Source organism: Zalophus californianus, chromosome 17 (genome assembly GCF_009762305.2).
Source record: "Zalophus californianus isolate mZalCal1 chromosome 17, mZalCal1.pri.v2, whole genome shotgun sequence".
Lineage (NCBI taxonomy): Eukaryota > Metazoa > Chordata > Mammalia > Carnivora > Otariidae > Zalophus > Zalophus californianus.
Window position 1 is genome coordinate 32,751,157 of NC_045611.1, and position 24,206 is coordinate 32,775,362.

Sequence of the window (24,206 nt, forward strand, 5' to 3'; positions counted from 1 at the left end):
GCCCTCAACTATCCTCCAGGACCACCCAAAACAAGTCTCACTCTTTTACCACAAGCCAGCTCTCTCTCTCTTGCTCCTCCCTAGTGTCCCCCGTTCCTTCGTGGTGTCAAACTCCTTCACCCCCGGGTCATCCTCGCTCCTCCCTAGCGTCCCCCCTTCCTTCGTGGTGTCAAACTCTTTCACCCCAGGGGTCATCCCCCTCAGACCTCCTGCAGTTTGGATGGATGTTTCCCTTTTCAAAGGTGGGGACTGACTCAGACCTTCTGACCTGGCTGTTTTACACACGGGAAGTGAGCCCCGACCTGGCTGGGCACACATGAGCAAAGGTGGCCGAACTAAGAGGTTCACTGAGCTTTCATTCATCAGGTAAATATTTACTGAACCCTGGCTCTGCACCAGCACCGCTCTGTTCCCCGGGGGAGATTGCAAGCAACCAGCAAAAAACCTGGAACAACCTCAGTGTGTCTCAACAGGAGCCCAGTTAGAGATTACAGCCACCCAGCCTGTGGAATACTAAGCAGCTTGTCTTTCAAAAATGATGTCATTAGGGTATGAAAGATAGATATATTGTTAAGCAAGAAAAAACCAATATTCAGAACAGTTTGTATCAGAGGATAGCATCTGGAGGTTTGAGCACAGTGCCTGGTCCAGACAGGTGCCTTAATAAACATGTGTTGAAAGAGAACGCCCCCGATCCACTAGTTGTGACCCCGAGCAGGAGAGAGCTTGGTGGGGCTGGGGCCACGCTTGGGCTGGACTCTGTGTGGCAAGGCACGCAGCTTGGAAAGGTGATCTCCCAAGCGTGTGGGCAGCTCGCCTGCCTATGAAATGGGTTGGGCCCTAAGGTTTTAGTCTCTCTTCCTACAGCCTTGGGTCCTCAAACCCCCATTTCTCGTCCAATGGACCCTAGCTCACACCAGGGGAGGCGGGATGGGAGGGGGGTCTGCACGGATGCCATCCTGGGGGGTGGTCACTCTGCCCGGCAACCAGAGGACGCCCCCCTCCTCCCCCCCCCGCCCCCCGCCGCAACACTCTGTGGGGACCTGTGGTCTGTGGGACTGCCCTCCCAGCCCACGTCTGACTCTTCTGCCCTCCCTGGAAGGCCTGGCCTGACCCCACAGCAACATGCGCTCTGAAGAACCTGGCAAAGCCCCCTCCCATCCTGGGGCCGGTCTCCAGCCTTGTCCACCTCCATCTCTTACCCTGCTTCTCATCCCTGGCCGCACAAACTCTGCAGAGCTTTTTTTAAAAATGACGGATTCCCAAGCCCTGCACCCAGGCGCTTCATTTAATTGGTCTAGTGTGGGGCCCAGGCATTCTTCAGAAGCTCCCAAGTGGTTCTGAGGGACTCACGAAGGCGAGAGGCACAGCCCTGGACCCAGGGAGGACCAGAGGGCTTCCTGCCACCCCTGGCTCATCCTGAGCTTCCTGTTTATTGAGTGAAAGACAAACACCAAAGCAGCCGAGGGCCACCCACTCTCTCCCACCGCCTCTGGGGCCTTCCAGCTAAAATGTGTCACCTACCTCTAAGTCCCCCAATGCCCCCCATGCGGTCCCCCAGCCCCGCCCCCTGCGCAGTCCCCCAACCCCCCCCCCCCGCTCTGCCCCAGAATCCAACCTACCCCAAGAACTGCAAGGAGGCGTTGGCTCTGAGCCCCTCGGCCAGCACCTGGGCTCCCGCGGCAGTGATATGGTTGTTCCCCAGCCTGGAAGGGAAGGCAGGGAGAAGAAGAATGTGCGGGACAGGGAGATGTGAGTGCCCAGAAAGCCCGGGGCTTCTGGGAAAAGTGTGCCCCCGACACAGAAACATGGAGAAAAGCTTTGAGGACCTCCCTGCAGGATGCAGGAGCCTGTCTTCTCGTTCCCGCCTGCCCAACAGTGAGCGTATGTGCTTTTCTATTCCTGTTTTGGGGGAACTTAGTAATGACTCCCGCTACTTCATTTCCCAGCTGCAAAGGGAAAGAAGTGGGGGAAACCTGTTTTGCAAAGCAGTGTGACAGGTATGGGCAGAATGCACAATAGGCAGGTGTCCTAGGAGGTGGTTTCCCCAGGGGCGGGAGGGTGACTCACTATCACACCTTTTCCTCCTGCGTCAGCCACTGGCTGGTGCTAGACTCCATGCCCCCCTGCAGCCCTCCTGGGTCCACTGTTGCTGCAGGGAGCACTCACCTGTTCTGGAAAGAGGACAGGCCCAGGCCGCTGGGAGAGGGAAGGGGATCCTGCTGAGCAGGGACTGGAGGGGGGAGGCTTCAGCCACATCCGGGTACCTCGGAGAGTTTCAGGGAGGTCCCCAGAACTCTCACCCACAACCCCAGGCTTCCTGGAATTAATAACATACTTTCCTCTTTTTGGAGAACTTTCAGGCCCTTGAGGCCACTCTAGCTCATAATGCTGCAAGGCAGGCACTATCATCCCCTTCCAGAAGGAGTGTGGTGGCGTCTCACACCTCTGACCACAGGCCCTGTGATTAAGGGCACCTGCTGCTGGGCTGGGAAACCCAAGGTCGCCTCTGTACCGCGGTCGCTTCCCACAGGAGTCTCCCGGCCAGTGACGGGGAGACACAGGACCCAGCTGGGCACACTTGGCTGGAGGACTGGCCGCCACCGTCTGTGCTCTCAGAACTGCGCTGAAGGCCAGGACACTTCCTCCCAGCCCTTTTTCCTTCCCTCTCCCCCTCACTCAGGGTCAGACCTGACTTGCCCAGCCTCCCCCAGTGCCTTCCCCCACTGCCCCTCATTGGCATTTTCCCCAACAAATTTCTTGCACATCTAATCCCTCCTCAGAGGCCTGAACTACTGGACCAACATACTGAGAACTTTCGTGATTATTCGCCATCTTTTAGCCACTGAGCTCACTGCTTAAAGCACCGACTTACTGTGCCAGGTCTCTGCATATGTTAACTCATTCAATCATCGCAACAAACTATGAGGAAGCTGTAATTATTATCCACATTTTATGGTAGGGGAAACAGAGTCACAGAGGCACTGGGCTGACCCAAGGTCACACAGCAAATGAGGATTCAAATCTCAGGGATCCTGGACCCAAACCTCAGTTGGTCTGATCCCCAGAGCCCCATGCTCTCAACTATCATGCTAATCTAGCCCAGAACCCAGGCCTCAGGTTCGAGCGTAGCACCTTCCCGCTACCCCACGGCCCTCCCTCTGGCCACAGCGGCTCTCAGGATTCTGAGTCTGGGGGAGCAGGTGGTGGTGGCAAAACAGAGTCCTTTGTACAGAAAGGCCTCAGCAGCCCTGCCTGAGACTGAGCTACATGGTTAGCAATTTAAAAATGGCAGCTCCCATCCCCAAACCCAGCCCAGCAGGTAGAAAGAATGGACGATAGCAATTGTTCATCCACATAAATTCTTCTTCTTTCACCGCCACATAAATCCAGGTGGCAAGACATCCCCGGAGAGAGAGAGAGAGAGAGAGAGAGAGAGAGAGAAGCCAGGCCAAGCCAGGGGCCAGCAGGAGAGGTGATTTAACGGTGTCAGGAAAGCGACTCCAGTTGAGCCGGGAGGGCCAAGAGCAGCAGAATCGCAGACTTCACAGACTGGAGTACAAAGCCGGACCCACCAAGCACCGAAAGGACCTTCTGAGAGCTTTTCGGCGACTGGCTGCCACCACCGTGGGGACAGGGGACTGGTGCTCGCCTCTGCCCACAGCCCGTGCTCAACGTCCATCGGGGAGCTGGGAAACCCCAGAGAGCTCGTGAGGCTCTTAGACCCAGGGAAGGAAAAGGCCCTGGAAACCCTCTTCAGCCCTGGGGGCTAAAGGTCAAAGGGCGGGAAGCCCTTAGCCGAGCAGAGCCCTCAGTCCGGAGTTTGCTGGGGAGGTCAGAGCATTGGTGAAACCCTGCTCCAAGGCCCTGTAAAGCAGCCAGGAGATTAGCGGCCCAGCAGAGGCCGAGCCAGGGCCAAGGCCAGACCAAGCAGACTCAGCTGTGCAGCAGAAAGGCAGCGCTCACCTTAACGCCAAGAAGTTCCCTTTGCACGCAAGGAGCCTGGCCATGGGATGTGCGCAACCATCCGTCAGTTTGTTGTTGAAGAGCCTGGAAATTTCCGAAAGGGAGGAGCCATGGAGACCAAGGACAACAGTCAGTGACCACCCCAAGCCCCAGGTAGCCGGTTCCCTCAGCACAGAAGCCGCCCACACCCTCTGACCAGGCCGACCTCTCCGGCCCTGCTCACAGCCCCGGTGGCACGGCCTGGAGCGTGGCTGGGGGCACGAGGCCCCGACGTCCGCAGCCCAAGCCCAACTTACGCTAACTTCTGCAGCTGCTCACTCTGCAGCGCATGCTCCACGAGCTTGCAGACGCCTCGGTCGGAGATATTGTTATCTCGCAAGCTGAACAAAAGACAAAACAAATAAATTTGAAAATGGAGCTGATGAGAGAAAAATCAAATAAACAAGACCCCCCGGAGAGATTTTCATGTGTGCCCAAAGTGCCATCATCTGGGCTTCTGGAAAACACCACAAACCACTGAGGGCCCCAGAACAGAGGAGACGCCCCCATCCCTGGTCTGGGTGCCGACGCCATGCCCTAGGTAGGAGACAGCTCAGCAAGCGGAGACCCAGAGCTCCTGCTAAAGAACACTGGAATCCTCAGGGTCACTGGCCTAGTCCGAGAAACTGTTTCCAGCTTTGTAACACAGAAACGATCCTCATAGCAGCCTCACAGAAGGTTCCGAGGTGGGTGGGTGTGGTGAGAACTAGCCGGCCCCCTCCCCCGCAGGAGGGGACGGTGGGCACCGGAGGGCAGCATCCCCCATACTCACCTGATGCCACTAGATCTTCAGAAAGCGTCTCTAGAATACAGACTCTCAGGCCCCTCCCCTGGAGCTGGTGGTTCTGTATGTGTGGGGCGGCTGGACCCAGGGGTCTGTATATGTCAACAACTGTGCCCATGATCCCCATGTTCGGGCAGATCGGGGAGACCCTAACTTAAAGGTTAACAACGTGGGCTCTGAAATCCCTCAGTGGAAATTCGGATCCTTAGCAGCCACTTACTAGTTATTTGCTGCTCCCTTCCTCAGCATGGTATTCCCAGCCCCACCTGGCTGTAGAGAATAAGATTTAAAGAGACAGTGCACATAAAGCCCTGGGAGCCCCTGGAATGGGTAGAAGCTCCCTATAATCATGACTGCTCAAGTGCATGGAATGCTCACCTAAGCACTTCCCAAAAGTAAAGGTATTTAATCCTCACAAAAGTTCACCACGTAGGTACTACCAGGATGCCTATTAAGGGGAAGGAAATTGAGGCACAGACAAGTGGAGTGACCGCGCCAAGGCTGCACAGCGCCTAAAGAATCTGGGCCCGGGAGGTCTGGCTCCGAACCCCACCCACGAGCATGACATCCCCTGCCTCTCCCCCAAGGCCTTCTAGGGGCTCCTAGAGCCGTGATTTTCAGGCTGCAGGTCATGACCCACTGGTGTGTCATGAAATCAACTCGGAAGGGCCCAGCAGCATTTTGAAAGGGAAAAAGAACAGAAGAGGGCAGAATGCATCCCAGTTTACACCGGAAAGTCATTTTGTGAAGTTTTTGTTTCAGTTTTAGATGCCTGTGTGCCTGCTTGTACCTTCTCTCTCACGGTGGGTCACAGCCCAAAAACTGTGAAAGCCAGCAGCCTAGAGTCAGAGCCAGGGTCTAAAGAAACCCAGATGAGGACACTCTGTAGACAGGTTTCCTGGAGGCTGCACGTTTCTGTTGGCATGGAAACAATTCAAGTAGGAGAGAGGAGCTGTGGAGGAGAGGAGCCCTCCTGCTGTCCACTACCCTGTGTCTCTGTCTCCCTCTCTCTCTCTCTCTCTCTCTCTCTCTCTCTCTCTCACACACACACACACACACACACACACACACACACACACAGGAAATGCCCAAGCAGCAACCTCCAGGTCCTTTCCCCTCCCACACAGCACTGGCAATTTCGGTACAGAGAGTAATGAGCAGTGGAACTTGGTCAAGGCCTTTTATGGCTCGTGGAAAATCAAGCTGGTTCCCACACCCACAGACAGGGCTCTAACATCTGCTCCCCAGACCTAGGGAATGAGAATCAATGGGGACAGGCCCTAGAATCTGCATTTCCACAAGCTCCTTTTCACCTACGGGCAGAGCACTGGAACCAGACCATCCTCACCTTCTTCTGAGAATAAGAAACAGACCTCGAGCCTCCCCTCAGCGCTTTGACACATCCTGGGAGTGACGTGGGCTTTCCTTAACTGAGGAGAAGGCGTCCATTCATTCTAAGGATGGACTGGTCTATAAGGATCATCCAGGCCAGTGGTTCCCGACCTCTTGGGACTCGAGGACCCCTTTGAGGATGACAGGTCCACTATTCAGAAAAATGCACGTTCATATTTTATCAGGAAAATGACTCCCACAGACAGGTCTCAGACTTCCTGAGTGAAAATATGGGGATTCCTCCTTCCTGGGGAAATAGAGTATGCTGGCCATCTTCCATTTGCCTGGCCAGATCCACTTTCCCCTCTCTGCCTGGCTCTTGGTCCTGAGGGGCTGATGCCCATGGATGATAGCAGCAGGTTCCCCACGCTAACTCCCGGTTGGTTGGTCAAGGCACGAGTGGGAAGGGGAGGAAAGGCCAGGACCTCCACTCTCCCAGCTTTCTGTGGCCTCAGATCCTACCAGGCAGCCTTCTCCACACCTGCCCCCCAGCCCTGCCTTTCCAGGCCTGCGGAGGGTGACAGCCCCGTCCCCACCCTCATGGTCACAGGCCTCAGGACCCTGCCCTGTCCCTCCTGGCTCTTCCTAACTGCTGCCCAAGCCTCTGTAAACAGTCCCTTTATTAAACTCTCTGCAAATGACCCAATTTAAATGTGTCAACACTATATCCTCTTGATAGATTCATAACATATATTATCTATAATATACATGTTAACTATATAAAATATGCTACATATTATTATTATTACATTATATTTATAAACTTACGACCACTGACCCTATGTAAGGGATAACACAGGCCACCAAGTTTCTAATAGATAGGTATATGTTTGCTCCAGAGGAAAAAAAAATCTTGCTGCTCTGGCCCAGAGAAGGTGTGCCTTCTTAATAGATTCAAGGAGAGGCTTGTCCCTTGCTTAGGGTCAAATAAGGTCATCTGGGATAGACCAAAAGCCCCAGAAAGCTGTGAGTAGATTTTAACATTAAGCTACCACTTCTGCTTTCTCGGAGGTTTTAAATAGGGAGCAGGACATGCCCTTTCAAGGCAGGAAGGAAAGTGGGGGAGCCTGCAGCCGGCTGGCTGCCAGACCTGGCCATGCCCTCTGCTCTCACCTGGCCCTAGACGTGGAGAGAGGCCCTGCGGGTGCGGGAACAGACGTTCCAAAGGGGGAAGGAAACCTCACACCTCCAGATGGGGGTCGGGAAGCAGTACAGGTGACAGCACACCCTCATGTGGGTGCCGCACTGCACAGAGGATAAAAGGGCAGGGGCAGGGCACCTGGGTGACTCAGTTGTTAAGCATCTGCCTTCGGCTCAGGTCATGACCCCAGGGTCCTGGGATCGAGTCCCACATTGGGCTCCCTGCTCAGCGGGAACTCTGCTTCTCCCTCTCCCACTCCCCCCCCCCCCGCTCCTGATCTCTCTCTCTCTCTCTCTCAAATGAAAAATAAAATCTTAAAAAAAAAAAGTGGGGGGCGTGCGGTGCAACTCTGCAGCCACTTTCCAGCTCTTGGATCCTGAAATTCGCATCTCATTGGGATTTTAAAATCTCTCATGGGGCCTAAGTCACCTCTAAATTGTGGGTGGTTTCTAATAACATACACATATGACACAAAACTTTGCGTGTCACTTCAAGGTTCTCGTGGAGCCCCGAAACCTATCCACGGGCAGGCTGCTTGTGGAGAGCAAGGACTTGTCACAGGAAAGATGTGATCTGTTCAACCCAGCTCTGCCATCTCTTGTGTCCCACCAGACCAGTGACTCTGCTTCTCTGGGCCTCAAACAGAGGATAACGGGGAGACAGCCCCGGGTGTTCACCAAGATGAAAGGCATTAATTGCCGGAAGTGTGTAACACAGTGCCTGACACGCGGGACACTCCATACGCATGGCTGTCATCATCACCACAAAACTAAGGCTCCCTACCAGGGAAGGGGCGGGGCTGGGGTTGCTCCAAAGAGGTGGGGGGGGAGGGAGCTGGCCGCCCGTGCCCCCCTCCCCCCCCCAGCACCCAGCTCCCACAAGGCACCCGAGTGCTGGCATTCGCGCCACACCCAGCCTGCGTCACCCAGCAACACTCACTACAGAGCCTTGCAGACATCCAGGCAAGGCAGTAGCTGTTCCACACCAAGGTCCCCTACAGAGTTGTGGTCCAGCTGCAGGGCCACAGGCCACCGGAGGTGCCGCAGCACAAACGCCAGGGCGGCACACTCTGCAGGGCCCACGCCGCAAAACGTCAGCTTCAGGTGCCCGACCTTGAGCCCCCGCACGGCCTGCCGGGCCAGCCGCTCCTCCTGCATCTCGTACAGGCTCCGGATGAGCCACATGAACCCGGGCATGGCATGCATGCTCTTGGCCTCCCCCGGCACGGCCTGGGGGATGGAGTGGAAGTGCTCATGGAGGCTGTGGGACAGACATTTGCGGGCGCAGGCCTGGAACTGGAGCAGGGCCTTTTCAGACACCTGGCCCTCGGCCAGCAGGCCTCCGTGCTCCCGGGACAGCAGCCCCGCCAGGAAGGCTGCTGTGATCCGGAGGTTGTGCGGCTCAGCCTCCCACAGCAAAGCGGCCGTGCTGCCCTCCTGGCCCTCTGAGCGCGGCACGCACATGGGGGGCAGCAGCCGGGCCAGCAGCGAGCCGCGCGGCCGGTGACAATTGAAGAGCTGTCTGAGCAAGGATGGTGACAGGTCAGCGCTGAGCACGAGGTACAAGGCTGCAAAAAAACACTGGAAGGTGATGTGCAGGAATTCCAGGGTGGCAGCGCCCCCCGACACAACACTCTTGGCGTGCACCAGGAAGCCAAGAGAAATGTCCTCCCTGTCGATGTGTGCTGCCTGGAGCTGCTTGGCTGAGAATACGTAGCAGCACGTGCCCAGGCCCCAGACAGCCAGCCAGCCCAGGCGCAGGAGGGTGGGGAGCCTGCCTCGAAGCAGGCCGGATCCCAGACCGTGGGGCACCAAGTCTGCTGAGGAGGCATGCAGCAGAAAATGCTGCAGGATCAGCAGGTACAGATCCGTGGTGGTCTTTGGGGACCCCCCGCCATGCAACAACAGTTCCTGGTGGCATTTGGACACCATCCACGAGACAACAGGAAGGTGGCACAAACCATGCAGGGCCGAGGTCCCTTTGAGCAGGCGGATGAGGCGGTCGGCCACCCCCGGCTCACGGTGGCGCTTCCTCAGGTACAGCTCGATGCCCTCTTCTGAGAAGCCCTTGAGGTGGAGTTCCAAGCGCAGGTACTTCCTGAGGAATGCGGACACCGCATCGGGACGGCTGGTCAGCAACTTGCGGGCATTCTTTAGCAGGTTGCCCTGCAGAAGGTTGAACAGCAGATTCTGGACAGAGGTGGGGTCAGTGGGAGAGCAGTGACGCTCGCGATCCGAGAACCTGAACCTGAACTCGTCAAAGCCATCGAAGGTTAAGAGGACACGGTTGGGGTGGTCAAGGAGGAACTGGAAGACGTCCTGTTGGCCAAGGTCAGGCCAACAGCAGTGTTCAAAGAGCAGCATCTGCACAGACAGAGGCTTGACCACACACTGCAGCTGCCGGCAGCTGAACGGGAAGACGAAGAGAAATTCCTGGAAGTCGCGCCCTGCAGCCCACAGCAGGTGCATCCGCTGTAGCAGCGTGCTCTTGCCACTGCCCGCCTCGCCCACCACCAGCACAGCGTCTGCATCTTCATTGAGGTGGCCATGGGTGCTGAAGAGATCCTCCAGGCCCAGGGTCACAGGGCTCTTCTGCGGGGGTCCAGCCAGGCCCACCTCTGTCCGGATCTCCAGAACATTCTCTGTGTATATTTCCTCCAGGCAAAGATTCTCTGCCCCATCATAGGTGCTCAGGAAGCGAGACTGAGCAGATATCGTGGTCCTCAGCTTGGACATGTACTTCTTACATGCGGCATCTGGAAGACCGAAGAAGAGGCGAATGAGGTAGGACGGTGGGGTGGATGGGATCTGACAGAGAGGGGGCTGCATGGGGGAATGTGATGTTATGCATGGAAAGAAGAGCCAGCACGTGCCAGCCCTGGCTTCTCCACTTTCAAGTTGTGGGCTTTGACGACAGTCACGTAACTTTCCTAAGCCTGGGAATTCCACCCACCCCCCCCCCAACTTGGGAAGTGGGAAAATGGTGGTCCCTACCTTATAGGGTTTACATGGAGCAATTAAGATAATTCATGTCAAGTGCTTCATTCAGCATCCCACACAGAGCTCAAAAGTTATTAACTAGTGGTATTATTACTACTGACATCAGGAAGAGCTGTAGATTAGAAGGAGCATTGGGCTGGGATCAGAAGACCTGCATTCCGATGCCTGTCCCACCACATTGGTTAGATGGCCTTCGAGAAGCCTCTTCACCACTCAATCTCGGCTGTGTCTTTCTAAAGAAAAACACAAGGTGTAAGAGCCTGGCAGCCCAGTTTCTGAAGTCCGATACGCCTGGGTTTGAATGTCGGCTCCATCATTAGCTTGCACAAGCCACTCAACCTTTCCCGCCTCGGTATACTTATCTCCCCAAATCAGGGAAAATCCACACCTTGAAGGATTGTCACAGGAGGAAATGAGATAAGATAAACTTTAGAGGACTGTCTGACACATGGTAAACTCTTGAAGGATGGTATTTATTATCATGATACTGATGGGTTTGGTAGGCATAACAGTAACCCTCAGGATCTGTGAATATGTCACCTTACTTACAAAAAAAGGGACTAGGTAAATGTGATTAAAGAGATAGGGACATATCCTGGGTCATCCAGGTGGACCTAGCACCCTTTGGTCTCAGGGGCAGCGGGGTGCCCAGGTCAAGCACTTGGACAAGAGTTCTTGATCAAGATTCACTTCCCCATGCTCTTCACATAACCCTCAGCAACCCTCTTCCACATAGGGTGTGTCCACAAGGCAGCAGCTTTTCCTTTACCATTCTAATAACCAATGTGAGCAAACTACTTTCTGTATCAGGGGTTAGTTCCTCTTTCAGGGAATGGGGAAGTGGTAGTCCAGAGCCCCCAGGGTGGGGGGACACTGGGGCATCATGACTTCGCTGCTCCCAACCAAAGACCAGCCCCCTTGTTCTCAACTCAAAAGCTAACAAGTAATTCTCACAGAGCATACTTGGCATCCAAAGCACTTGCCCCGTGTTTGTGTCCCGTCTTCTGTTCCCAGAGCTGGTAATCAACATTGTTCTTAAATCTGGATATACCAGGAGCACTGAACGTAGATACCATAAAATAGACACCTGCCTTTCTAATTCCCTCAGTTCTAATGCAGGTTTTCCGGACACGACCCACCAATATAAAATTCTCCAGAAAAACAGGGAGCTCTCATTTGAAAAAAAACACAGGTCAATTGTCCATTTTGGATTGGTCACCCTGGGGAGTATGACCCCATGTCACAGAGTTACAATGCATGAAAGTCAGCTGGGCTTGATGGTATCAACAGCAGACATTAACCGAGGCCCAACCCGGGCACCATGCTCTGTGATGAGCAGCCCCTGTTGGACACTGATGTCTGTGCCCTGTTCTCAGGGAGATGGTGCCCACCGAGGTGCCAAGCACCAGCTTCTAGCCATCCCTCCCGCAGGCATGCTCCCTGCCCCGAGGGTAGAGCCCAGGGTGGTAAATCTATCTGCTAGCACCACCCACAGGTCAGGGGCCCTCACTGCCAATGAGCAATCCCTATGGTGGTGGGGGAACAAGACATGCAAGGCTCACGCCCTCTCTTTACAACTGATGATCTCACCTCCCAAGAAAAGGAGAAGCAGCGGTGGAGACGGTTTAAAACCAGACACATCCTCCTCACCTCAACCCCCGCCCTCCTTGCCCCAGTTTTCACATCCGTAAAGTGGAAAAAATGACACGGATTTCTCAAGGTTGCTGCAAAGGACAGATATGGTAAATAAAGCACCTTTGCAAGGATGCCTACTACGTGCCAACTGTGGGATCCGAGCCCCTCCCGTCCCTGGGTTGGGTTGGTGGCCATATGCAACGAGAGAGCTACCACGTTATCTAAACCCATTTGGTCCCAGAGTTTCTCACAGTGAGTAGTTAAATTGCAGAAATCAAGAGGTAACAACCCTATCTCAAAAGGGTATCCCTTTCGGGACAAATAATAAGAGTTTGGCGGGTGAGGAAGACCTGTCTTCGCTTCAGGGCGCAGTAGGCTCCAGTTAACACGGTGCAGCTTGGGAAGTAACAAAAGCTAACCCTCATATTACACGTGGTAAGCCTCTCAACCCTCCCAATAGCCCAGTGAGTCAGTGGTGGTGGTGTTATCCTTGAAATCAGGAAACTGAGCCGTAGAGAGGCCCGCAGGGCCAGTTAGTGGAATTCTAACTTAGGACAGGTCTTGCTCTGGAGTTCTGCGCTTAACCAGGAATCCGTACGGCCTTTCTTTCCCTTTCTGATGAACCGAGAAGAACTTATAGGTATATACCTTCGAAAGGCAGGGCCAACGGGACTGGCAATTCCTGAACATGACGTAGAAGGAAGGCAGCCAACCCATTCGCCTTCACTGTGGCAAGATCGAGGAGCCTCCTTGCCTATGGGGAGAGCAAAAGTCAGTATCTTTCCAGAAAGGCAGATGGAGACAGTATGGGAAGGTTTCTACCAGTCACTACAGTTTCTTAGGTATCTCCCTTCCACCACAATAAGAGGCCAGAAAAACACCCAAAGCAAGAGGAGTTTGAAGAAGACATTACTAGGTGCTGCGTGGTGAAGCGAACACTTGAATACACGCACCTGATCTGGCTCTCACTAGAAGAGGGAATCACTTAAAAAGGAGAAAAAGACATAAATCCATAAACCTGCAAGGATAGGAAAAACAACTAAGGAAGCGAGAAATCATTTGGAAGACAGGTGATTCCATGGAGCCCCGAGGCTTGGAATACCATCACTGAGCACGACCCCCACATTTTCATCTCTAACCTGAACTGCTCCCCTGAACCTTGGACACACACACCCAAAACTGTCTGCCCGCCATGTCCCCTAAACACCTCTGACTTAACGTATCCACAACTAAACTCCTCGTCTACACCAGCCCCCAAACCTGCAGCCTTCCTCCTTCCAGCTCATGTCAACTCTACCCTTCCAGTTGCTTAGCCCCAAACTTCTAGAATCACCCTGGAAACTTCTCCTCTGCGATCCACGAACAAACCCTGTTGGCTTGACTGCATATCCAGAACAGCACAGTAGAAGTATGATGCTTGCTGCCCAGAGGGTAGACACAAATGCGAGACGTATTTGTAATGTTGAGTCTTCCAGTAGCCATATTTTTTTAAAGTAAAAATAAATGAAATCCATTTCAGTCGTATATTTTATTTAGCCCGATATAGCCGGAATATCACCATTTCAACATGTAATCAATATAAAAAATTACTGAGATATTTTACATTCATTCTCCGGAACAGAATGCCACTGCAGACCGGCCACATTTCAAGCGCTCGATAGCCACATGTGGCCAGTGTCTACCCCACTGGATGCACAGCTAGAGAGCCCTGTCCCTTCTTGTCCCCTCCTCTATGCCACCGTCTAAGACGCCACCATTGTTCACCTGGAAAACAGCAAAGGCTGCCTAACTGGTGTCCCCGCTTCTGTCCCTGTTCCCAGAATCGATTCTCAACATCGCAGGCAGAGTGTCATTCTTTAAAAATAAAAGTCAGATCATACCTCTCCTGTTACACATGTCCCAGCACTTCCCTCATTTTCTCAGAGTAAAAGCCCAAGTTCAACAGTAACCTACAAGGCTCCAAACAGACCAAAGTGCTGTCTGTGACCCTCAGGATCCTGCTTAACTTCTCTCACTTCACCTCTTATTGATCTTCCCCCTGCTCATTCTGCTCAGAACACTAGCCTCGGGTTTTCTGGCGACATCAAGAATGCTCCCACCTCTGGGCCTTTCCTGGGGCTGTCCTCTCTGCCTGGAATGCCCTTTCTCCAGCTGTCCACATGACCCCTTCCTTCACCTCCTTCAAGCCTTTGCTCAAATATCACCTTCTTGAGAACTCCCTGACCACTCTATTTAAGATTGCAATCACTACCTCCACCCCCTGTAACTTTCAACGCCCAGACCCACTCTGCTATTTTCTATAGCACATCCATCACCTTCCAACATGCCCTGTCATTTGCTTCCTTTTGCTTATTATCCATCTCCCTGCACTGGAACATGAGCATCTCCAGGACAAGGATTTTTGTCTGTTTTGCTCACTGCTGTATCCTCACCTAGAAGAGTGCCTGGCACAGAGCATGCATTCAAGGACTTGCCAAAGGAGTGAATAGTAATAGACTTAGAAGAGCCCAGAAAGCCAGATCCTAAGCCAACAGTGGGTTGAAAACCACACAATGTGCATTTCGGACTCTATAAAGATCTCTGGAATTAAGAGTATCAGGTACCTCCAGAATCAAAGGAAATGATTAGAGTAAGGAGGGTTGAGTCAACGTGGTTTATAAAACAGATCTCTGGTTCCCCTGACCCACTCCAAGCCAACAACAACTGTTCCTGCCCTGCCATGGCAAAGTGTGGAGATTTATATTCCGGAAAGGCTAAAGCAGGGTCCCTGGACTGGGAGGCACCAGGCACAATAAAGGAGGAGGGCATCATGCCCCAAAAGCAGGTTTAAATGACCATGGGCAAAATGAGTGCTGAAAGCAGAGACCTCTCCCCACCACTATCACCACCCAGCCCTCTTACTCACTGGGTTCCCACAACTCGGGAAGTCAGACCTTTACCTCCAGGCTGGTAACTTGACCAACCTAGGAGGAAAGGTCTAAAGATACAAGTGCCATCACTTCCCAAAATGTCTACAGTGAAACTTGAGGCAGACAAGTTTCACCTGTAGGCTCTGAGTTTCCAGAGTTAGATTCAGGGAGTCTATTTCGGTCATGAGCGGTCAACTAAGGATCACCACATGCCCAAAGAAAGCATCTCATGTGGGAGATCGAGGCCGAATAAGTGGGGAAGGGGAAAGCAACTTGTGGGATAAAAAGGTAACGCAGGGTGGGAAAAAAAATCTGCCCTCCACCAAAAACAAAACAAAACAAAACAAAACAAAACAAAAAAACCACTGTATCATTATGGTCCCTAAGTGAGACAAGAAATTGCATCCATAAAACAAGAACAGGATGCTATAATAAGAAACATTTTAAAATAGCTCTTGGAAATTAAAAGTGATCACAAAAATGAAAAACACAAGGGCACAAGGGTTTAAAGATTAAGTGGAAGATATTATAAAGGAAGTGATAAAAAAGGACACAGAGATAGAAAATGGACAAGAAAGAGAAGAAAATTAGGAGATCAGTCTAGGAGTCCTAAAATTCAAAGAGTAGTTCCATAAAGAGAGAGAAGAAAAAAGAGAAAGAAATCATCAATAAAGTAATCAAGAAAATCTTCCAGAACATAAAAGAATCTGAGTTTTCAGGTTCAAAGCACCCCTTGAGTGCCCAGCACAATGGAAAAACACTAAGGCACATCATTGTGACATTTCACAATGTTAGCGGGCCAAAAGAAAATTCCACACACTTCCAGAAAGAGTTATAAAAGAGTTTTGGAATTCTAGCAATTCTTTTCTGGAAGAGAGCAGATAAGGGAGTAATAATCTCAAAATTCTGAAGGAAAATGATGACCAACCCAGAATTTCATACCCAGCCAAATTTTGACCAAATATGAGGAAACTTGTAGCTATATAAGAGGTTAAAATTTAACTCCCATATACTCATTTTACAGCTGTGGGGGCGATATGATCTCCCAGAATAGAACAAACCAAGAAAAAGGAAGACAGATTACTCAGGTAGAGGAAAACCAACATAAGAGGACTATCAAGGGAAATCTCAGGATGATGGCTCTACCATAAGTAGAGGGCCACCAGTTGAGGCAGATTGGAGCAACGTGACTCGAGTCACACAGGACCAGGGCAATTATTTCCTAGATGTGCAGGCAGGCCTGGCCCTAATCCTTATCTATACTTGGCTTGTCTGCACCACAGGCTAATATCATTCTTTCTCTCCACCTTGTGGCCTGGGTCAGCGGAAGACACCCATTTCACCCCGCAGAAGTGTTTGGCCTGGCCCTATTCCTGGGAGCTGGAAGAGCCTTGGACAAGCTTACAACTGAGCATACGGAGCAGCCCACTTCCTCTGACTATTCCCGGACATCCAGCTCTGACTCATACCTACTCTACCAGATCCTCCAGCTGTAGTGAATGCTCTGTTTCTCGGGCCTCACTCAATGACCTTGCCCACTGACTTCCCAGCAGGAGCCCTTAGAAAGCCTCCAAATGGTAAAGCCGAGACCAAGTCCCTGAGGCCCTGTTCAGCTTCCGTGCTCCTGGGAGCCTGCCTCCAAGAAGGAGAGGCAGGACTACCCTTCCCTGACACCGCTGTGCTTGTGCTTGCTAGAACTTTTTCAAAACAAAACACATTGTTTGGAGAATTATTGCATAAGGTGTTAAAACTATGAAGAAAAGCAAAGAAATGACTTCACACAAAAGTCAAGCTAGGGGTAGCAACAGAGGAAAGTAGTAGTAGCATTCTGTCTTCATGTGGGCGATGGGAACGTGTTTATACCACAACATGTGAAATTATACACTTTTCTGCAGGCATGCTACATTTCCCAAGTTAAAGGTGTTGGAGTTAATTTCATAAAAGAGTCAAGCATTTCAGTCTGACACTCTGGCCCTAGCAACCTTAGCAGGTGCATGAGTCAGATGGAGAGCTGGCTTTATACCCTCGGGTCTGCTAACAATGTTATACCCGACTGTGCGAGGTCACCGCACGAAGCCCCACATTTCAGGTCAGAAAGAGAAGATCATTCCCTCTGGGGACAACCAGGCCTGGATTCGAACCCTAGCTGGGCTACTTCCCAGATGGGTGGTCTGGGCAGTTTCTTCACTGTTAAGAAACAGTAGAGCCAACACGACACCCTGAGAAGGTCGTAGTGTGGCTTAGAGATCACCACCGTCGAGGGCTACGGACCGTGCCTGGCACGAGGTAGGCACTCACTCAGTAAATAGTAGCAGTGGGTCTTTTAGGGATCTAGTTCTTCAACTTGCATTTTGTTTCATTCCACAGCATTTTTCGGTGCCCAACCTGCAATCCATGACAACTGCCTCTTTATAGGAAATTACAAGGTCAGTTTACAAGAGTAAACAAGGCAGTCCTGGAGTGGGGGGATATGTTGGTTGGACATACCACAAGTACCACCCACACTGAATCAGAAATTCAGCCACTGAAGGCAAGCCACCAAGTTAGAGAACCATAGGATGCCAGACCTCAAAGAAGGCTCAGAGAGAGCTGGATTCCAAAAACTTAAACCTCAGGCCGCCCAGTCCCTCGGGAAACTCCTACGACCCTCAGAGGTCTTGTCGGCCACGTGCTCTGCACAGTCCCAGTGATGGGTGCTTTTGCTGTCCACCTGGCCTTTTCTTAAGATGTAGTCTTAGCTCATTAAAATGCAGGCTTTCTTCCTTCCTAGTATTAGCATTTAAGGTTATACATTTCCCTCTATGTTCCGCTCTAGCTGTACCCCATAAATTTTTATAAGTCAGATTCTCATTACTGTTTGGTTCTGAATTATTTTCTGATTTCCATTATGATTTCTTCTTTGGCCTATGAGTTACCCTACTTTCTTTTTTCATCAATCCAAATACCTCCGCTATGCATGCCCTGTCTCCTCTAGGCCCAAGGCTGCCTTCTCTAAACTGCTCAGAGCATCCAGGCTGGACCACACTACCACACTGTTGAACACTTGATCAAAGATGATAAGACACAATCCTTTCACTTCCCATATGGGCTGATTCGATCTCCACAACAGATCACAAAGACACCAGGGTAGGTGCAACAACGAACATGTTTTCTATAATCCCCACAGGGCCAGGCTCAAGGAGCTGGTCCTCAGGGTAGAATTGTAGGTTTCACGTGCACTAGTGAGTAACAGGAGAGGCCCACACCACGCGTGCTCTGTAAATATGCAGCCACCTTGAGCCAGCTTTAAAACAGCCTTAAGGATGCACTGGTTCATCCCATCAGTCTCAACCTAGACTCCCCTAATCACCAGACCTTTTTTTTAATAGAAAATAAAGACTAGAAAATCCCCCAGTTTGGCCCAACCTAACACTGCCATTTAATTCCAATTCATTCATTCACTCATTCATTCAATAACTGAGGTGTTTCATTAACAAGTATTTATCGAATGCCCATTTACTGAGCACAAGAAGTTTTAAGAGCCCAGTACACAGTAAGCATCTAAATAGATTCTGGCCAACGGGGCGCCTGGGTGGCTCCGTCAGCTAAGCGTCTACCTTGGGCTCAGGTCATGATCTCAGCGTCCTGGTCTGCTCAGCAGGGAGCCTGCTTCTCCCTCTCCTTCTGCCCTCCCCCCACTTGTGCTCTCTCTCTCTCTCTCTCTCTCTCTCTCAAATAAATAAATAAATCTTTAAAAAAATAAATAGATTCTGGCTGAATAAATGAATGAATGAATGAACAATGAACAAGCGAGTCAAGGTACCAGGTCCAACATGGCACTTCCATGCCATCAAACTACTCTTCTGGGCATCAGTTCTCCAATATATAAAGGGGGATATCAGTGATGGCTCCATCTGTATCACAAGAGCCCAGAGGGTCGCTGTTTGGGGTAAAATGAATAAGGAGTTTCAAAACTACCCAACAGACACTTTTCGGGTCTAATGGAATGCGTTTTCAGAGGGAGTTACGCCCCAACTCTGAATGTCTACGAGCCATTGCAAGTTCGTATCAGAAATCCAACGTAGACATGTGAACAACAAGCGGTCCATAGTGTGCTAATTATTAACAATTAGTAATTAAATGTTAAAGTATCTATTAAATACAATGTAATAATTAATTATGAAATACAAAGACAACTTAATGAATTTTGATGATGTTGAGCTATTAATTTAAGACAGCCGAAAAGCGTCCAGGTACAGAATATCACCAATAACACAACTAATGGCGGCCAATGGGAATGTTAACGAGTGGTTACGATGCGCTAAGACACTGTTCGAAGGGTTACATGAATCAACTCACCAACTTTTCCCAAGAACCTTACTAACGTTTCACAGACGAGGAGAAGAAACAGGGGAGATTAAGGAGGGAGAGTTTCCACAGAGAAGTCCCGACATCACAGAGAACAGGCCCTGAACGACTTTTACCTGCCTGGTGACTTTGTTAGGGGGAAGGCCAGCACCTTTGTCTCCCCACGGGGCTGACTCCCCAAAGACAAATCCATCCTGGTGACTAAGCACCCTTTTCCCGGGGAATTCCGATTACCCAAGACAGAAGTGCCTTACCCGCTGGGAGGATGTGAAGATGGGCAACCTGATTTCATCACATTCATACCGGCTGATGAAACCGTGCTCCCACGCCAGATCCAGCACACCCTCCACATGGCTGTAGAGTCTCCTGACAATGGCTGGCCGGTGACTCTGCAGGTCACGGGCTGGGTGGGGCGAGTGGGGATCCCAGCAACCGGAAAGCTCTGGGGCCTGGCAGTCGGTCTGGGCCTCGCGGATGGCCGCGACGAGCTGTTCACAGCCCCATGCGCCCTTATTTCGGACAGTGTCCAGGAGGCGCCTGGCCAAGTGCGAGAGGGGCTGGCCCAGGAGGCTGAGTCCCTCGTAGTCTTCCCAGGAGAGGACTTCCCAGGAAAGGAGCCAGTCCAGGATGCTCTCGAAGCCCTCCAGGGACCCTGAGACCAACAGCCCCACCAGCTGACTCCTCTGAGCCTGGAAGGCCTCCTGCGTGCACATTTCATAACCTGGGGAGGAAAGTGAGGTCAAGACTCCTCTGAAAGCAGGCAGGGGGCAGTGGGAGGGGGAGGAGCAAGTCAGCCCCACCCCAATCCTAGGAGGCCACGGACCTACTAGGGCATTACCCAATCCAAGCTCCCCCTTGTACAGATGTACAGACCGAGGCCCAGAGAAGGCAAGAAATTGGCTTGAGGTCCCACAGAGAGTTCAATCAAGGCTCCTGGTTTCCACATCTGCACTTCATCCCTGGCTTAAGAAGGCTTAGTAAGTCTTGAGCTGATAGTCGAGCAATGACTCCCAAGGGATTTGGAAATTAACTCTCTTTGGGACCTTATGAGAGGGCTCCTCCCTGCTGGTTGCATTCAGGCTGACGGCTGCGCTCTCTCCAGTAACAGCTGATATTTACTAAGCACACGCAGAGTGCTGCCAGTCAGCCTAAGCGCTTCCGCATGGGAATTCACTCAACCCTCCCAAGCACTCTGAAGTAGCTGCTATGATCAGCCCCATTCTACAGATGAAGAAACCGAGGTACAGAGAGGCCAAGTGACTTGTACAAGGGTTCCCCGTCAGGTGAGGTGGAGCTGGGGTTTGAACCCAAGCCGTGTGATTCCAGAATGCATGCCCTTAATTCCCCCATATTTGGGTTCCGCCACAGGGGTGCCCCTGAACCCATGCCTGCTAGGGTAACCTGCTGCGACCCCAGAGGGCAGACCAGAACATTGCTATAAAGAACTCAGCCCAGGTGAAGCAAAAATCAGCGCGCACACTGAGTCATTTCAAAGCTTAGGGGAGCACGGACCCCAATTGTCACCGCCTCCTTCCCAACTGCCCCCAGGCCCTCCCTTCCCTCCCACTCCCTCGCCACCACACATTAAATGCTGTCGTCTCTGTCGGGGGCTTACTCTGGGCTCAGCCTTCAGACTCTGGGCTCTGGGAATTTGAGAGGAAGTGATTTCTCTGAGTTTCAGGCCCCGGGAGGGTCCCCAAGCAGCAGAGAAAATCTCTCAGCGGGAGCCATTACGCGACTGTCACCAGGGACACGGACGGCTACAGTGCCCAGAGAAAGTGAAAGCAAAAGGGAAAAAGGAGAGGAACTCTTCCTTCTTTTTACAAAACAGGGACATTCTGAGATCCTCAAGGGAGCAGACGCCAAGGCACTTGGAGATTTTGCATCTCTCCTGTTTATGTGTCTTTCCCCCTTCTTGGCCCGAGTAGAAGCCTGGATCTTACTCATCCTGGCATCCCTAAGCGTGGCACAGCGCTGGGCCTCGGAGAGGCACAGTGGGAATGCTCATGAATCAAAAATCCACCGAGGAAGGGGAGGGTCTGGAACATTCTGTGCCTGCCCTCATGTCACCCAAGGGAAGTAAAAGGAGACGTCTCCAACTCAGACTGTTGCTAGCACTCGGGATGGAAGCCTTGGGCTGGCCAGGTGAGGAGACAAAGGCACGGCAAGGTTGCGTGCATGTCTGGCAGCTCGGGAGGGCATTCCCCATGCAGAGATTGCTCTAGGGCAGTTCTCTCTGGCCAAGCAGGCCTCCACCCTGTGCCCACTGCCAGGCAGAGGAGTCAGGAGGGTAGACATGGGAGGGGTGAGAGGAGAGAACAGGACAGGTAGGAAAAGCTCTGGGCTTGACCCTGGCGTGGCTCTCGGCTGTGGAAAGCCCAGCCCCACTGCCACCCCTGTCCAGGACCTGGGGAAAAGAACCACACGCCCCTCCCTCTGGGAAGAGCCCAAGCATGGGGTGGGCACTCTCTCTCTCTCTGACCCCATGCCTGGAGGGCATGTGTGCAGCCAGGAATTAAAGATGTTGCAAGGTTAACATGAGACCAGGCAACACCTGCTCCTCTTATCCGGAGGATGCCTGAGGACGGAGAGCTGCCCCCTCGTCTGCATCGGGAGAACCTAGACCACACTCTCCCCCTACAAAGATTACTAGGCTTGGTGGAGCAGGCACAGCCTTGAGCAGGAAGGCAAAGGCTGAGTGGTGCCAGGTCTAGATTCACCTACAGAGCCCACCTCCCCCGGAAATCCTGAAAGGATGGTCTGGAAGCAGAGGTGGCCAAGCCACTGTGCAGAACTAGGTAATTCTCATCAGTTCTGGTGTAAAGCCCTGGGCATCCACCATGACCTGCACTGAGAGACCCACAGTTGTGCTCACCCCCAAGGGGACAAGCTGGGAGTAAGCAGGGGCCCTTCCCAAACACACCAAGTCTGGAGCAGCTGACAAATGCTTGAGCCACACACACCCAACTAGTAACATCAAGGATCTGTGGACACCAGGAAGGCGAGGCAGGCCTGAGCCCTAACGGTTGATGCTCTGTCCCCCCATCAGCAGCTGGAAAGTCCCAACTCTTCCCTGGCTTCCTTCCAGAAACCTCAGAGCAGGAAGAATCCCCAAGGACCCATTTGGTCAGACCCTTGTCTCTGAGCAGACATTGTCCTTTCTTACTGGAAACAGGCAGGGGGAGGACCTGGCCTTGCTGCAGTCCTCAAATAACCAGCTCAGGAAGTTCTTCATCATGTCTAACTTAAGTTTCTCCTGCTTTAGCTTCAATTGGGAGTGAGAGAAAACAGATGGCCAATCATCCCCTATTTCATGAAAATTGTCCCTAAAAATCCTGTTTCTGGCCCCTGTAATCCCCTCTTCAGACTTCCCCTCTTCAGTCTAACTAAATCAGTCTATCTCCACTGCCTTTTCTTTTCTTGACTTACTACAACTTTGGAGTCCTGACCAGTCTTTCCTTGAGGAAGGTGAGGCCCAGGCCAAGAAAGAGGCATGAAACAGAGTCAAGTGGAAGGGACAACGCACGTGGGCCCTCCCTTACTCCTAAAGCCCAGGCCCAGGCAGAAGCCCTGACACCTCCTTCCTTCCTGAGACCACAGCCAGCTGACTTTCTCTGGAGCTCTGAGCCAGCTGATTGGCTTAAGGGCTGAAATCTCAGCCCATTGGGCCCCTGCAGGCAAGAGAGGGAGGAAGGCCCAGGGAAGCTTGGTTTCTCAAGTGTCCTGACTCAGCTGGGGCCAAGCCTTCCCCGGGGCACTGGACCCATCCCTGCCCCTCCTGCGGCCCCTCTTCTGTTCCACCCCCTTCCCTGAGCTTCTCTCTGGGGGACCATTTCCCACCAGCACCCAGACTATAGTGTCTCCATCAGGAGAGTAGAGCCCTCTCTTCCTCAGACAGCTCGAACCCCAATTCTCTGACCCCCTTCACAGCAGGACTCCTATCTGTTGTCTGTAATGCTGTCTTCCAGGCGCATCCTCCTGGGCCCCCCAGACTGTTCTCGTCTCAGCTGGGTTCTCAGCCCTGGACCAGCTCGCTTGGCCAAAGGCGTCAATCAGAATGGCTCTCCCTCTCCTTGCAGCACCCCCTTTACCCCAACTCTGACTTCTGCTCCCAGCCCACTGGCCATTCCTTCTGTCTCCTTGGCTGGCTCCTGATGCCGGGAGCCCCAGAGCTCCAGGGTTGGGTCTCTCTCCTCCGTACCACTCTCTCCCTAAGTGAGCTCATCTGCTCTTACAGCTCTAAATGCCAGCCCCAAATTTTATTTCCAGCTCCAAAGCCCCCACAAGCCCCGCACTGGGCATCTTCCCAGTGGACGCCTAATGAGCAACTCAAGCATAACAAGCACAAACCAGCACTCTGGCTCTTCCCCCTAAACAGCTCCCACTTCAGGAGATGGCAGCTCCAAGCTTCCGGACTCTCAGGCCAAAAACCTTCGAGTCATCCCTGACTCCACCTTTCTCTCACATCCAAACCCTCCTGACCCTACCTTCAAACACTACCCCAAATCGGAAAATCGGATATTTTCCCATGGCCTCTCTGCCCCCCGGGGTCTCTCCCCAGAATGACAACAGTGGTCCTGTCACTGCTCCCCGCCCCCCGCCACCTTCTGCCCTCACCTCCCTACAGTCTTAGTCTGCTAACTCCTGAGTCAGAGCAGGTGACTCTTCTCTTCAAAGTCCTCCAGTGGCTCTCACTGCACTCCCAGTAAAAACCAAAGTGGCCTTCAAGGCCCCAGGCAAGGGACCCCCACTTCCCCACCCCTTACCTCTCCGCACTCATCTCCTACTAACCCCCCCAAGGGCTCCTCACCCACCCTGCTCCAGCCACTCAGACCTCCTCCTTGTTCCTGGAACAAGCTGGACCTGCTCCCACCAGGCATGCCTCTGCCTGAGGGCCTTTGCACATGCTCTGTGCTCTTCCTTCCAAGGGTACACTGTCCTTCCCCTCGGATAGTCACATAGCTCACCCTTCACCTCCTTCAAGGCTTTGTTCA

General features: G+C 52.4%; 1 protein-coding gene across 8 annotated transcripts in view; it reads right to left on the reverse strand.

The window, feature by feature from the left end:
• NOD2 (nucleotide binding oligomerization domain containing 2) overlaps positions 1–24,206 on the reverse strand; it is a 38,682-nt gene that overhangs the window by 12,195 nt on the left and 2,281 nt on the right. For 3 of the 8 annotated variants that reach the window (XR_003524238.1, XR_003524239.1, XM_027619423.1), the window contains exons 2-7: positions 19,467–19,933; positions 12,605–12,710; positions 8,262–10,077; positions 4,263–4,346; positions 3,967–4,050; positions 1,623–1,706 (exon numbers count right to left, since the gene is read on the reverse strand). Coding sequence is in view for 6 of the 8 variants with exons in the window: in XM_027619423.1 (XP_027475224.1) it covers positions 1,623–1,706; positions 3,967–4,050; positions 4,263–4,346; positions 8,262–10,077; positions 12,605–12,710; positions 19,467–19,925 (2,633 nt within the window). In the remaining 2 variants the exon portion in view is untranslated. Of the gene's footprint in view, positions 1–1,622; positions 1,707–3,966; positions 4,051–4,262; positions 4,347–8,261; positions 10,078–10,315; positions 10,555–12,604; positions 12,711–19,466; positions 19,934–20,827; positions 20,935–24,206 lie in introns of those variants that run through there. The other 5 variants (XM_027619424.1, XM_027619427.1, XM_027619426.1 and 2 more) reach the window with 5 other exon arrangements.